General features: G+C 40.3%; 1 protein-coding gene across 1 annotated transcript; it reads left to right on the top strand.

Annotated features, from left to right (window-relative positions):
• The first annotated feature begins 13,025 nt into the window (after positions 1-13,025).
• LOC122486581 (olfactory receptor 7C1-like) lies at positions 13,026-14,057 on the top strand. The gene has a single exon (XM_043585926.1). The coding sequence runs from the start codon at positions 13,092-13,094 to the stop codon at positions 14,055-14,057; it is 966 nt and encodes a 321-aa protein (XP_043441861.1). The 5' UTR covers positions 13,026-13,091.
• The last annotated feature ends 2,761 nt before the right edge of the window (positions 14,058-16,818 follow it).

Raw genomic sequence — 16,818 nt, 5'->3', positions numbered from 1 at the left:
GTGATTAATTTTCAAGCAAATAGGTTTTGTTAACTTATTGCCCTTTATTTCTTTTTTATTTTTTAAAGTTTTTATTTAAATTCCAGTGGGTGATGGGCATTGAGGAGGGCACCTGTTGGGATGAGCACTGGGTGTTGTATGGAAACCAACTTGACAATAAATTTCAGATTAAAAAAAAGAAAATAAAAATTAAAAAGTAAAAAATCAAAAACAAAAATAAATTCCAGTTAGTTAACATACAGTGTAATATTAGTTTCAGGTGTACAATACAGTGATTCAACACTTCTATACATCACCTAGTGCTCTATACATCAAGAGGGTGCTCCTTAATTACCCCCATCAACTATTTTACCCACACACCCCTACCTCCCCTCTGGTAAGTTTGTTCTCTATAAAAGAGTGTGTTTCTTGATTTGTCTCTCTCTCTCCCATTTTCACCTTTGCTCATTTGTTTTGTTTCTTAAATTCCACATACGAGTGAAATCATATGGTATTTGTTTTTCTCTGACTGACATCTCACTTAGCATAATACATCCTAGTTCCATCCATGTCATTGCAAATGGGCAAGTTTTCATTCTTCTTGATGGCTGTATTCCATTGTATATATATACCACAGCTTCTTTATCTATTCATCAGCCAATGGACATTTGGGCTATTTCCATAATTTGTAAATAATGCTGCTATAAACATCTGGGTGCATGTATCCCTTTGAATTTTTATTTTTGTATTCTTTAGGTAAATACCTAGGAGTGTGACTGCTGGGCCATAGGGTAGTTCTTTTTTTTTTTTTTTTTTTAACTTTTTGAGGAATCTTCATACTGTTTTCCACAGGACTGCACCAGTTTGCCTTCCCACCAATAGTGTGAAAGGGTTCCCCTTTCTCTACATCCCCACCAACATCTGCTGTTTCCTGTGTTAAGTTTAGCCATTCTGACAGAGGTAAAGTGATATCTTATTGTAGTTTTGATTTGCATTTTCCTGATGATGAGTGATGTTGAGCATCTTTTCTTATGTCTGTTAGCCATCTGGATGTCTTCTTTGCAAAAATGTCTATTCGTGTCTTCTGCCCATTTTTAAACTAGATTATTTGTTTTTTGGCCAAATATCCATTGACTGATGAATGGATAAGGAAGATGTGGTACACACACACACACACACACACACACACACACACACACTAATATTACTCAGCCATAAAAAAGAAGGAAAAGAATGAAATCTTGCCATTTGCAATGATGTGGATGGAGCTAGAGAGTATTATGCTGAACAAAATAAGTCAGAGAAAGACAAATACCATATGATTTCATTGATATGTGGAATTTATGAAATAAACTAAATGAACATGGGGGGGAGAGAGGCAAACCAAGAAACAGACTCTTAACTCTAGAGAACAAACTGAGTGTTGCTGGAGGGGTGGGGGGATGGGTTAAATAGGGGATGAGGACTAAGGAGGGCACCTGTGATGAGCAGGTATGTAAGTGTATGTAAGTGTTGAATCACTAAATTCTACACCTCAAACTAGTATTACACTGTATGTTAACTAGCTGGAATTTGAATAAGAACTTGGAGAAAAAAAAAGAAAAATCCATACAATCCAAGTCCATACAGCCCCATGTCAGATGGTGACAGGTGCTGTGAAGGAAAAAAAGGCATAAAAAGGAGTGGATGGGGAGGGCTCTTTTTTTTAAATAGGTGTTTAGGAAGACTGCAAAGAAGGTGACACTTTAACAGAGGCTTCCAGAAAGATTTAGCAGGAGGCAGGAGGATATTGGGGGAAGCGTGTGCCCTGCGGGAAAAACAGAGCCAAGACCCTGGAGAAGGCGTTTAGTCCAGATATTCAAATCTCACAATGAAGTCAGCATGGGGAGGGAATGAATAGGGACGAGAGGTGTTGGCAGAGAATGCTGAGGGGCAAGGTGGCTCTCCCACCACTGTTGAAACTTCAAGACACAGGGAGTCCTTCCTTCCATGGTGTGCTTGGCATTTTATTAATTTTGTTCTAAGGTATTCTGTGAATTGAGATAGATCCCTTCCTTATTTCCGTCTATGCTTAACATCCTGGCATTTAAGGGTCACATAGTGGAGTATATGAACTCATTGCCCTGAGGACTGCTTGTACCCCACAACACACACTGCACACACACGAACACACAAAAATACAGAGTGCACTATGGCCTTCGGGCACTGCATTACTATCATGCTTTCTCACCCCCAGCCATCATAATTTTAAAAGAAATGATACAAGGCAAACTCAACATAAGATTACCTTTACCCTAAAGAATGTGTAAATAATACCTAAATTCTAGTTAGTAAGCTTCCCATGGACATGTAAACATCAGGCTTCATTTTAATATAATCATCATGTGTCCTGTATTTAAAGAAACATAAGGAAGCAGTTCCAAAATCACAGGGAGGAAAGAAATGGACACAGGGGAAAAAAAAGATCTAATAAGCTCCAATTGTCCCTGAGAGACTGTGATGAGGAGAAAGCTTCCCTGATTCTGGCAGCATTCCAGCCCCAGTTACATACCGTTGATGCCAAGAATAATTAACAAAGCTGGAAAAAAAACCAGTGTGTCTTAACAAGAAATGGGTGGTATTTTTTTTTTTTTTTACTATTTTTATGATTGAATATTCCTCTAGAAAAATGTGCAAAGGGAATAAACCTAAGTATGACAAAAGAAATTATACAATGTATAACAACCAAAGGGGATTTTTCAAAATGCAATAACAAAAGAGTTTTCCCAATGATCTTAAGTGCAAAACTTTTGGAATCAGAAAACCAGGTTTTGAATGTTAGACCTACCACATATAAGCTGTTTGAACTTGGGAAAGACAATTAATCCATTCCAGATGTGAAGATCCTTACTCAAATAGTGGGGATAGCACTGTCCATCTTCCTAAGGTGGTAGACAGCGTTAGTCAGTGTATGTAAAAAACTTACAATACTTCCTTCTCGTTGGTAAATGAATGATCGCCACTGGTGAAGAGATTGGCTGAGTTTTTTCTTCTACCTTGAACAAATGTCTTCCTGGTTTCCACATCTCTCGGTAATGAAGAATCACAAAGTAAAGCTTGTTAGCATACCCCCTTTTTCATATTAAATATAATTTAATATGCGAATATTTGATGCAAAAGATGATGCTGAGAAATGCGTGTCTCAAGAAGTGCTGTTGCAAGGAAACAGCTACCTCCATGGCTCTGGGTCTTTCTATAAATACAGAACGTGCTCAAAAGCACCATGTCTTAAAAGCTCATGGCACATGCCTTTAAGCCTAATACTCTGTTTTCCTACTCCCCTTAGCTGCAAAACTCCTTGGATATGTTCTAATTTCACTGGAACCATTTTATACCCCTCCTCCCATTCCTTCCTCAGTTTCATCCAACTGGACTTCTGTTCCCATCACTCATTGTCAACAGTGATCCCTGTATTGCTGAGTCCAATGGATGCTTCTCTTTTGGACATATTACATAAATTAATTATAAGTGAGTTTTCCTGGTCTCGGGACCTCAGGTAAAAGAGCTCAGGTTCCATTTTCTAGAACCTTTCCGGAAATACTTGCTGAGCTCTCAGACTCACCTGGAGGGAGCTATAAGATGAAAGTCTCCATGTGGAGGTCCAGATTCCTCCATGGATGGTTGATCATGGAGACCATAGCTCTGTTCCCAGACAGGACAGCAGGAAGGAGTGAAGCATTAGTCCCTTCTCCCCCAGACTTGGGAGCCCCAAATCAACAACCATGTTCTGGCCAATCCAAGGTTTCACATGCTGAGGTTCTGCAGTGGAGGAGATATTTATAGCTCCCTATGTCTGCTCATTAGACACTGTTGCCATTGTTACAATCACCTGGGAGCACATCATTTCCCCATGGGCCACTGGAGTGGACAGAAAGGAAAAGTTTCCTGTTGATACTCTGTTCTTGGGAGATCAGATTAGAAGTCAGGTGAATCCAGTTTTGTATTACTCGCTCTCATAAACTTGCCTGCCTTCCAGAGATCTAACCAGCTTACACTTTACCTTCACCTTGAGCTGATTTTGAATTCATTGAATTGAGGATTTACTTTATCATTTATAGCTTTGAAGTAATTTTAATAAATGAGCCACATGACCCTCTTCATGTATGGTTTTGAAGGAAAAGTCTAAGGACTCACTCTAAAGTCTGAAATAAAGTCTGTGTTTGATTCCTTAATCCGAGAGACCCCTGAGTTGGCCTTAAATATAACCCCGAAAAAGACTTTTAGTAGGCAGAATAACATCCCCCCAAATATTTCCACATTTTAATTAAATACTCTTGGGCTATGTCTTGTGTCATCACAAGCGAGAATTATGTTTGAAAATGGTACCAACATTTCCAGTCAGCTGGCCTTAAGATAAACTTGTTCTGATTATCCAGGTGGGCTCAATAGATCACAAGGGGCCTCCAAATGTGGAAAAGGGAAGCAAAAGAGTTGGAATCAGAGAGATTTTGAGATGCTATGTTGCTAGCTTTGAAGATAAAGGGAGGGACTGTGAGCCAGGGAATACAGGTGGCTTTAGGTCTCCCAGACGTCCTTCTCTGCAGACAGAGTGCTTTTTAGCCCAGGAAGACTTATTTCAGACTTCTGACTTCCAGAACTATCAAAACATAAATTTAATTGTTTTAAGCCAGCAGCATGGTAATTTTTCACAACCACAAAAATGTCTATTTATATATAAATGCATATGTAGTATCTACATTTAATAGGCACAGTTTAATGTATATAAGTATATTCCAATGATATAGTTAAAAGGAAAAAAGTCTAGTAGAGCATGGCTGAGGGTAGGATCTAGAGTATTGGTAGCTGATTCACATCAAACAGCGGGGGGGGGGGGGAGGAGCTCTCTTCCAACTAAAAAGAAGGCAAAGTGTCTATATGGATACAGGACCAGTGAAATTAAGTTAAGGCAATTCACATTTGATATGCCTGCTCTAAGTCACTATCAGGTACTGATTTTATATTCAATGTACTCATTCCTAAAGAAAAAAAAAGCCCAACATGAGTAGAATAAAGGAAATAATAAAGATCACAGCAGAAATAAATGACACAGAGACTAAAAAAAAAAACAGTGGAACAAAGTCAGTGAAACAAGAGCTGGTTCTTTGAAAAAAATAAACAAAATTGACAAACTTTAGGCAAATTAATCAAGAAAAAAGAGAAAGGACCCAAATAAATAAAATCAGAAATGAGAGAGGAGAAGTAACAACTGACACCAGAGAAATACAGAGAATTGTAAGAAAACTATGAAAAATTATATGCCAACAAAGTGGACAACTTAGCAGAAATTAATGAAGTCCTAAAAAACATACAATTTTCCAAAAGGGAACAGGGAAGACATAGAAAATCTGAATAGACCAATTAACAGTAAGAAAATTGAAATGGTAATCAAAAAGCTACCAAAAACTGAAAGTTCAGGACCAGATGGATTCACAGGTGAATTCTACCAGACATTTAAAGAAGAGTTAATATCTATTCTCCTCAAACTCTTCCAAAGAATAGAAGAGGAAGGAAAGCTTCTAAATACATTCTGTGAGGCCAGCATTATCCTGATACCAGAACCAGACAAAGACACCACAAAAAAGTAAAACTACAGGCCAATATCCTTGATGAAGATAGATTCAAAAATCCTCAAGAAAATATCAGCCAACTACCTACAACAATATATTAAAAAGATCATTCACCATGATCACATGTGATTTATTTCAGGGATACAAGGATGTTTCAATATTTGCAAATCAATCAATGTCATATACCACATCAACAAAATGAAGGATAAAAATCATATGATCATCTCGATAGATGCAGAAAAAGCATTTGACAAAATTCAATATTTGTTCATGATAAAAACTCTCAATGAAGTGGGGTTAGTGGGAACGTACCTCAACATGATAAAGGACATATATGAAAAATCCACGGCTAACAAACATCATACTTAATGGTGAAAGCTGAGAGGTTTCCCCCTAGTGTCAGGAACAAGACAAAGATGTCCACTCTCACATAGTATGGTATTCAACATAGTACTGGAAGTCCTAGCCTTAGCAATCAGACAAGAAAAGAAATAAAAGGCATCCATATTGGTAAAGAAGTTAAACTGTCACTATTTGCAGACAACATGATTCTATACACAGAAAATTCAGGAGCGCCTGGGTGGCTCAGTTGGTTAAGTGTCTGACTTCCACTTAGGTCATGATCTCATGATTCATGAGTCCGAGCCTGGCATGGAGCTCTGTGATGACAGCTCAGAGTCTGAAGCCTACTTTGGATTCTATGTCTGCCTCTCTCTCTCTGTCCATTCCCTGCTCACACTCTGTCTGTCTCTCTCAAAAATAAATAAACATTAAAGAATAGAAAAGTCAAAAAACTCTACCAAATAATTACTAGAAGTAATAAATGAGTTCAGTATAGTGCAAGATACAAAACCAATACCCAGTAATCAGTAACATTTTTATACACTAAGAATGAAAGAAAAAAATATAAAACAAAATTGCACCAAAAAGAATAAAATACTTAGGAATAAACTTAACCAAAGAAGTGAAAGACCTATACTCCAAAAACTATAAAACACTGATAAGACATTGAAGATAGCATAAATAAATGGTAAGATACTCCATGCTCATGGTTGAAAGAATTAATATTGTGAAAATGTCCGTATTACCCAAAGCAACCTACAGACTCAGTGCAATCTCTATCAAAATACAACAGTAGTTTTCACAAAACTAGACCAAATGATCTTAAATTTGTATGGAATTATGGAAGGCCCTGAGTAGCCAAAGTAATCCTGAGAATGAAGAACAGAGCTGGAGGTATCACAATAGCAGATTTCAAGATATACTCCAAAGCTGTAGTTATCAATGCAGTATGGTATTGGTGCAAAAATAGACATATAGGTCAATGGAACAGAATAGAGACTCCAGAAATAAACCCATGATTATATGGTCAATTAATCTATGACAAAAGAGGTGAGAATATGGGGAAAAGACAAAGTTTTTCAATAAATGGTGCTGGGAAAACTGGACAGCTATGTGTAAAACAATGAAATGGGACCACTTTCTTACACCATACACAAAAAGAAGCTAAAAATGGATTAAAGGCCTAAATGTGAGACCTGAAACTATAAAAATCCTAGAAAAGAACACAGGCATTAATTTCTCTGACATCAGCTATAGCAACATTTTCCAGGTAAGTCTCCTAAGACTAGGGAAACAAAAGTAAAAATAAACTGTTAGGACTAAATCAAAATTAGAATCTTTTACATAGCAAAGGAAACAATAAAACAAAAAAAGGCAACCTAGTGAGTGGGAGAAAATATTTCAAATAATATATCTGATAAGGGGTTAATATCTAAAATACATAAAGAACTCCTACAACTCAACACCAAAAAACCCAAACACTCCAATTAAAAAATGGGCAGAGGATATGAATAGACATTTCTCTAAAGAAGACATTCAGATAGCCAACAGACACATGAAAAGATGCTCAGCATCACTCATCATCAGGGAAACACAAATCAAAACCACAATGAGATATCACCTCACACCTGTCAGAATGGCTAAAATAAAAAAACACAAGAAACAACATTTGGTGAGAATGTGGAGAAAAGGCACCCTCAGGCACTGTTGGTGGGAATATGAACTTGTGCAGCCATTCTGGAAAACAGGATGGAGTTTCCTCAAAAAATAGAACTACCTTATGACACAGCAATTGCATTACTATGTATTTATCCAAATGATACAAAAATGCTGATTCAAAGGAGCACATGCACTCCAATATTTATAGCAGCACTATCAACAATGGCCAAATTATGGAAAAAGCCCAAATGTTCGTCAACTGATTAATGGTTAAAGATGTGGTATACATACAGAATGGAATACTACTCAGTGATGATAAAGAATGAAATCTTGCCATTTTCAGCGATGTGGATGGAACTAGAGGGTATTATGCTAAGTGAACTAAGTCAGCCAGAGAAAGACAGGTATCATATGATTTCACTGCTGTGTGGAATTTGAGAAACACAACAGATGAACATAGGGGAAGGAAAGGAAAAATAAGATAAAAACAGAGAGGGAAGCAAACCAGAAGAGATTCTTAAATGCAGAGAAGAAGCTGAGGGCTGCTTAAGGGGAGGTGGGTGGGAGAATGAGTTAAATGGATGATGAGCATTAAGGAAGGTGCTTTTTGGGATGAGCACTGGGTGTCATATGTAAGCAATGAATCACTGAGTTCTACTCCTGAAGCCAAGACTATACTGTATGTTAACTAACTTGAATTTAACTAATAATAATAAAAAAATAGAAGTTGGGATGAAATTTCAGGGAGGATCTTATCTGGGATGGATGTGGTCAGGCAACATAGCCATATCTCTGAATTGGACAATCCAGTCCAATCTCTGAATTGGAGATCCAGTCACTCACAGCAGCTCAGAGGCTCACGGGGTGGTGTATTTGATGCGCCTGCATAAGAGGTTACATGCATGGGCGAGATGTCCACTCCAGGGGAGATGGATCCATTGGTGGAAAGGGAATATGCACCTGACTCCCAAGGTGGACACATGGGGACTGAAATGGCAGAAAAGTTTCCTTTATTTATGGTCCCTTGGCTTCTGATAAGCTAAATTGCTTAGAGAATTGAGCCCCACTAAGGGAATACAGGCAATATGGGGCTCTGAGAATTCAGCCTCTGAATTGCCTCTGCAGAGCTCACCTGCTGCTCATCAGCCATAGGCTGAAAGCATCCTCACCATGACCTTCCTAGATGTTCAACTAATCCAAAGAACCAGCTCCTGACCATCCATTTCTTGCCCTTTCTACATCAATTGTCCCTGGAAGGAAGGACCAGTAGAGCCAAATCCATTGAGTGATGCATCTGGGGAAGCCAGAGTAGTCCAGTAAGTACTCTAGAAAAGTGGTGTGGAAGGCAGGAAGGCTTTTCTTAACCATGCCTTTCTTAACCAATGATTCCAAATCCTTCTCATTTCAGTCTGAAGAAGACCCTTCATACCTTCTCAGATCCATTCTTCTCACTTCTCTTCTCCGAGCATTATTCCAGGGCCTCTCTCTTTCTGCAGCAGGAACTGTCCCTCCCTTATGTCTGTTCACCTGTCTCGGGTTCTGCTTTATTCCCAAGTTAGCCTTTCCTCTTGTTTGTGAAGCACTGAATGTGTGAGGCAGCCCTGCAGAGTGAGAAGGGCCTTGAGTTGGAGTCAGGCAGATGTGAGTTGGAATTTCCCCTTTCCATCCAGTGCCTGATAGACCTTGGAAATGTTTCTTCTATTCTGTGTATCCTTTTTCATCAGCACAAGAGAGAGTAGAAGGAGGTGTCACAGTATGCTTATGGGAGGACCCATATGACGGATCGAGTGTCCAGGACATGATGCCATCTGAAAAACACCATTTCTTTATTCACTTACTCATTCGCATGACACGTTCCAAAAGAATTTTGGGGAAATTACACAATACTTAGGACAAAATGCCTTAAGTGTATATGACAAGAGAAATAACGTGGCCAAAGGAAAGGAGACCCAAACCCAGAGGAATAATTACATGAGTAAGTGAAATATCTACCATGAAATGTTACCATGGGTGCCAAAATTCGGCCCCTGATATGACTCTGAGAATTCCATTGAAGACAAAGGACTCTTTTTGTGCTGTTAGGATTAAATTTGGCTGTATAAATGGAAAGACTAAGAAGAAAAAGGGTTCATATTCAATTAGGAGTATTTGCCTCCCCTCTTCAAGGAAGTGGCACAACGACTTTATGCTAACATGAGGAACAAGGGTTCATTCCATCTCTGCTTCCACATCCGTGGTGTGTGGTTTTCCAAGATATGTTAGCTGTGGGGTCATGTGTGAATTCTAGGCAAGGAAGAGATAGAAAAGAGAAAGTCTTCTAAAGAGCACTCCAATATTCCCACTCAATAACTTCTCATACTTTCCACCAACTACCCATGATTGAATGAGAAGGTGGGAAATATAGCATCTTAGCTGAGCGTATGACCGCCTCCAAATAGAGTCAGGTTCCAACAACAGGAAAGAAGAGAATAGACGTGTTACATAGGCAATCTCTGGCACAATGATTAATTACAAGATTCATATTATCCATAACATTAAAATAAAATTGTTGATAGAACCTGACCCTTCTTGTTACTAAGGCAAAAAGACAGTGATCTCCCCAATTCTCATGAAAGTCACATTGTGTGGTGGAAAGAGCAATGTCTCCAGCCAATTCAGGTTCTTGAAATGTTTCTGAATATAGGCTAGAAGCATCACACATGGTAATAGCCACACCGTAGGATGGGTGAGGCAGGAACATTGTTATCATGGCTCACATATTTCGTCCCTCACATTTGAAATGATTTCCAGTTTTTGGGTCCTCCCTCAGTGGATCAACAGAAGAGACATGGCGATGCTCTTGGGGTTGTCTTAGGTGATGTAGGGCACAGTCAGGGGGATATCCCCCTATCTCTGAAGGAAGGTAGCAGAATTTCAATGGGCCTCAAAACAATGTATATCTCATTCCTTCTGAGTGTGGAGAATCTCCAACTCAGGGACTCTGGGATTGTTTCTTTGGCCATCTTTCAGAGTGGAGGCCAAAGCTGAAGAAAGAAGTGCTCTTTCTAAGATAAAGAACCCCTGTGCTTATGGATTCACCTAAGTAGTGAGGGAATTTAATGAGTAACCAACTAAACCATCAACTACTTTTTAAAATTCCTGGTAAAGTTGATGCTGACAATATTCCTCAGTATTTTCAGTGCTTTTGTGAAGTCTTGGGCCTGTGGAGTTCTCTGCTCCATCATTTTCTCTGACATCAACTATTTTGTAAGCTCTTTTTAAAGATTTTATTTATTTATCTATTTATTTATGTATGTATGTATTTATTTATTTAGAGAGACTGTGATTGGGGAAGGGACAGAGGGAGAGAGACAGAATCCTAAGCAGGCTCAACACTCAGGGTAGAACCCAATATGGGGCTCGAAATCAGGAACTGTGAGATCATACCTAAGCTGGAATCAAGAGTTAGATGCTTGGGGCTCCTGGGTGGCTCAGTCAGTTAAGCATCCGACTTCAGCTCAGGTCATGATCTCATGGCTTGTGGGTTCGAGCCCCACGTCGGGCTCTGTGCTGACAGCTTGGAGCCTGGAGCCTGCTTTGGATTCTGTGTCTCCCTTTCTCTCTCTGCCCCTCCCCTGTTCATGTTCTATCTCTCTCTCTCTCTCTCTCTCTCAAGAATAAATAAACATTAAAAAAAATTTTAAAAAGAGGGGACCTGGGTGGCTCAGTCGGTTAAACGTCTGACTTCAGCTCAGGTCATGACCTTGCAGTTCATGGGTTCGAGCCCTGCGTCGGGTTCTGTGTTGACAGCTCTGAGCCTGGAGCCTGTTTCAGATTCTGCGTCTCCGTCTCTCTCTCTCTGCCCCTCCCTTGTTCACGCTCTCTGTCTCAAAAATAAACATTAAAAAATTTTTAAAAATTTAAAAAAGAGTCAGATGCTTAACTGACTGAGCCACCCAAACACCCCATTGTTTCAAATATTTTAATTAATTAATTTGTTTGCTTATTTATCTGGAGAGAGAATTTTGTAGGTTCTCTTTAAAGTGCGTGTGCATGCGGGGAATAAGCTTAGGAATTCCCTGGGCTTGCACGGATGGGTTAACAAGGCATCAAGAATTAGAAAGCCACAGGATGCTCACAACCAAGTTTGGGTAAACAAGATTAGGTACATAGGTATAGAGAGGGCTGGGCAGAGACCCCAGTATAGAGAGGGCGGGACAAAGTCCCCAATACAGAACAAAGGTAGGAGGTAAACAAGATTAGGTATTCAGGGAGGAAGCACCCCCCCAACTTAGTACAATAGCAGAAAGCTGCTTTCCCAGGAAGGAAGGACCAAATTAGGTAAACAGGTAAATAGGGCTATAGACCTCTGCAGGGTGAAGTTGCCCAGAGCGGAGCTAATTAACAAAAGAAAGGTGCCTTGTTGACCCTGAGGTAGCATGCTCTGTCTTTCTTGTCCTCTAGACCAATTTTGGTAAACAGAGGTGGTGCCTCATGTCTGTTGTAAACAACCTTCCACCCAGCCTCCCAGGGCCAGGGTTTTGTTTTGTATTAACCCAAGCCCCTAACCCCACATATCTTCAAAACCCCCTTTCCCTCCTGTCCATGAGTTAATGTTCACAGTTTCATTGTCTCTTTGTGCACGTGCATCACCATGTCTGTAAGCCTTCTGATCCTAGTAAAAACAGAGCAAGGACCCTTAATCAGGGCTCTTGTCTTCTCCCGGACATTAGCCATCTCTCGCATTTTAATCCTGCATCCCGCTTTCTTGCGAGACAACAAAGAACTTTAGACCCACAGTCTACAACATATGTATGTGTATAAAAGCTCTGAATCTTAACCTTAAAAACAAAAAATACCCAAATGTAACATCAGCCTAATATGCGGTGCTTGTATACCTTTTATAGATATGTACATTGAAAAACTAAATTCAGGCTTCATAAGCAGTGTTCGGAATAGTTAAGGCCAATGAATGAAACTATGAACTCCACACGGATGGCAGAAAAAAGCTCTGTTAATTGGGCTCCAATTTTTGCCTACATATTAAGTAAGGAGGCTTGACCCAAGATGTAGAAGAAAATAAAAGTGGGGAGATAAAAGTTGAAGGACCTGATGCCACAGAGGTTCTAGACCAACACTACGCAGTCATGAATGAACAGGTGAGACTCTGCGACCTTGTTGCAGTGTAGCTTCTGATTCGGCTTCTGAATGTGGCCTGGGACTTGGCATTCACATAAGCTCTTGGGCAATGTTGATCCTGCTGATCCACAGACCACACTCTGAGTAGCCAGGCGATGAAGGGGGGCAGCTGCTTTGGAACAAGGATTACATTTCCAGCGAGTAGAGGTAGCAAAGGAAGGATGAAAGCATTTAAAACTCCCCAACTGAGGCAATGATATAAGGGGCAGTACTTTATTAATCCATTCACCTGAAATCGAAGGCAACCACATTTCTGTGCCATCAAAGTGATGGTAATTGAACGTTGATTTTTTCCCCCCTCTCTTTCCTGGTAGTGGTTTCATCCACATGGAATCAGGAAATCAAACACGTGCTTCGGAATTTCTCCTCTTGGGATTTTCAGCAAAGTCAGATATTCAATTTGTGCTCTTTGGGCTGTTCCTGTCCATGTACTTGGTCACGGTCACTGGGAATCTGCTCATCATCCTGGCCATCTGCTCTGACTCCCTCCTCCACACCCCCATGTACTTCTTCCTTTCCAACCTGTCCTTGGCTGACATCTGTTTTACCTCCACTACTGTCCCGAAGATGCTCTGGAACATCCAGACTCAGAGCACAGTCATAACGTATAAAGGCTGCCTCAGCCAGATATTTTTTTTCATTGTGTTTGGATGCCTGGACAACTTACTCCTGACCGCGATGGCCTATGACCGCTTTGTGGCCATCTGTCACCCCCTGCACTACTCAATCATCATGAACGGCCAGTTCTGTGGGCTGTTGGCATTGGGATCCTGGTGCCTCAGTATCATGGGTTCCCTGCTCGAGACCTTGACCCTTTTGAGGCTGTCCTTCTGCACAAACATGGAAATCCCACACTTCTTTTGTGATCTTCCCGAAGTCCTGAAGCTTGCCTGTTCTGACACCTTCGTCAATACCATGGTGGTGTATTCTGCAACTGGCCTTCTGGCCGTGATTCCTTTCAACGGAATACTTTTGTCCTACTTTCAAATTGTTTCCTCCATACTCAACATTTCCTCAGCTACTGGCAAGTACAAAGCCTTTTCCACGTGTGGGTCTCACCTCTCGGTGGTCTCCTTGTTCTATGGCACAGGTCTTGGGGTCTACCTCAGTTCTGCAGTGACTTCATCCTCTAGGACAAGTCTGGTGGCCTCAGTGATGTACACGATTGTCACGCCCATGCTGAACCCCTTCATCTACAGTCTGAGGAATAGGGACATGAAGGGGGCTCTAAGGAGATTCCTCAGCAGGGTGGTGCCTCTCAGCAGTGGGGTCTCCGGAGGAGTCTTATGGTAATTGGGTGCACAATATGGAGGCCCAGAAATCTGGCTTGCTTCATCCAATATCTTTATTTTTTCCCCAGTTGTACCTGTTTTAAAGCAGTACTTTCCTGGGGTCTTCCCTGCCCTCTTGATTTTTCTTCAGGCTATATCTTGAGTTCCCTTTTTCACTTTATAACCAGTCATTTTAACTTGGTGTGAACAGAACCTGATATTTTCTCAGTTATACTTGGTAATGGTTTGGATTTCTTTTAAAAAAAATGGATCAAATCTCATGTATTTAATATCTATCCTCAGAGGAATGGGATGTGTGCCTATTTTGGAAATGTCCTGAAAACTCATTTACAGAGATGTTTTCTCAGGTCACGTGAATAAAATGAACCCAAAGATTTGATCCCCTCCACGTTTTTTTTCCTGATCTACTTTCCTTCCAGTCCCATCAACGTTATTAAATTTCTCAACTTGTCCACTCTACAGATTTCTTGAGTTTCAGAACTGTCTCTTACCTATCTTTACAGTGCCTGGTATAGCTCTAATGACGGAGTTTTAAATCCAAACCCTACACTGAGGTTTATTAAGTTTTCCTTAATATTATAATTTCACTTCATTTGATTGTTACAAAATTTAGCACATTTTCAAGTTTGTATATTTATTTGCATGTTTTCTTCCTATATTTTTGGTTTGCATCTTTAGACCATTTCTCAGGTATTTTTATTCTAATTGGGTTAAAATAATTTTTTATATGTCTACACTTTATGCTTTGTAATATCCAATGTGTTCTAAATATTTTCCCTAGTTTTACACTTGTTTGTAAATTTTCTTTATTGTTGGACCTACAGATTTCAAGGCACTGGAATCCATTGATTATGTTCTCAGTTCTTTGCTTTTTCTTCCATCTGGTTTATGCTCAGAGGATTAACCTAATCTTTCTTCTAGATGTCCACTGCTATGTTTTTTCTACAAGTTCACTTTATTCATTTTGCTTTTCTACATGTTCACTCTCTTTATGCCAACAAGCGGTTGTCATTAAGATAGAAATTTAATGTTATTTTGCTTCTAACTAATAACAAATTGTCCAAACACCTCTTATTTCAAAAGCCTTGCTTCCCTCATTGGTTTTTTTTATTCCACTTTTATAATATGCCAGATTTTATGGGTTGCCTGGGTGGCTCAGTAGGCTAAGCATCTGGCTTTGGCTCAGGTCATGATCTCGCGGTTCATGGGTTCGAGCCCCACGTTGGGCTCTGTGCTGACAGCTCAGAGCCTGGAGCCTCCTTCAGATTCTGTGTCTCCCCCTCTCTCTTCCCCTTCCCCAGTTCACACTCTGTCTCTCTCTCAAAAATAAATAAACATTAAAAAATTATAATATGACATATTTTATTTTATAGGATTTGTGTTTTCTTATTCTCCCGTCAATTTCACAGTTTGGTGAAATGGAAGTTTATTACAGGTTCTAATTAAGAACAGAGGCTATGTTGCCTTTCCAATACTGATTCTCCCCTTTTTCCTAGTAGCAGGATATTGATGGAGGTGGCAATATACTCAAAACATTAATAAAGGGGTCATCATGTGCTTTGGCTTACTGTTGCTGTTGTAACCAGCGATGGCAGACTTGGTGGCTTAAAAAGATCACAAAGGTATTAGCTTACAGTTCTGGAGATCAGAAGTCCAAAATGGGTCTCCCTGGGATAGAAATCAAGATGTCTTCACAGCTGCATTCCTTTCTAGAGATTCCAGGAGGATAACCCCCTTTCTTGCCTTCTCCAGCTTCTAGGGAACATCCTCCTCCCTTGTCCTATGGCTCCATCCTGGGTCTTCCATGCCAGCAGTGGCTGACTGAGTCTTTCCATTCTCTCATTTCCTGGACCCTTAAGCTGCCTCCTTTCTCTCTTCATGGACCCTTGGGATTACAAGGGCTTCATCCAGTTAGCCCCAGATAACCTCTATCTTAAGATCAAGTGATGAGCAAACTTAATTCCTTCTGTAACTTTAATCCCTTTTCCCTTGTAACCTAACATTTTCACAGCTTCTGAGGATTGGGAAGCAGACATTTTTGGAAGGCCATCTATCTGCTGACCATACCATGTGACACAAGTGTGCCCAAACATATGTGAGCTGAAATCTGTTAGTGGAGCTTCTAGAAAACATGTATTTTCCCAATTAAAAAAACCAGATTGTCAAAACGGTGACATTGGAGTTTTCTCACATCTTTTCCCTAAGAAAAGACAGTAACTCATTGCTGAGAGTATCTTCATGGAAGTCCAGGGGCCTGATGAAGAAACTCAAGCCCAAAGTTGGAGCAAAAAACACTCAATATTGAACACATTGAGGAGAGTAAGAGGAACAATTATACTTTACCCACATAAGCTCTATCCCAAGGCAGCACGCTTAGTGCCCCAGGAGATCTCAACCAGGGACTTCACCCAGGGATGAATGTAAAAGTGTGCCAGTGAGTGCCTGGGCCCCCAGTTGTGTCGGATGCTGCCATCCACACCCACTGCATTCCCAACCCACCCAAAAAACTGCCCCTGAAGCAGAATAATCCTGGACTCACTTCCTGTCCCAAGAGACTTTTATGGAGGGGCGTGTCATCATCAACTTAGTCAATGTGGAACTTAGAAGGTCACAGTAGCCCCTGTGGACTGAACACCTTCTCTGTGCCAGGTAATTCCCTGTGAGATCTAAAAAATTACTAACTTCTCAGGGTGCCTGCATGCTCAGTTGGTTAAGCGTCTGACTTTGGCTCAGGTTATGATCTCACGGTTTGTGGGTTCAAG

This window comes from Prionailurus bengalensis, chromosome A2, assembly GCF_016509475.1.
Source record: "Prionailurus bengalensis isolate Pbe53 chromosome A2, Fcat_Pben_1.1_paternal_pri, whole genome shotgun sequence".
NCBI lineage: Eukaryota > Metazoa > Chordata > Mammalia > Carnivora > Felidae > Prionailurus > Prionailurus bengalensis.
The sequence above is the reverse complement of the archived record's forward strand: the minus strand, read 5'-3'. Positions and strand labels throughout refer to the sequence as shown.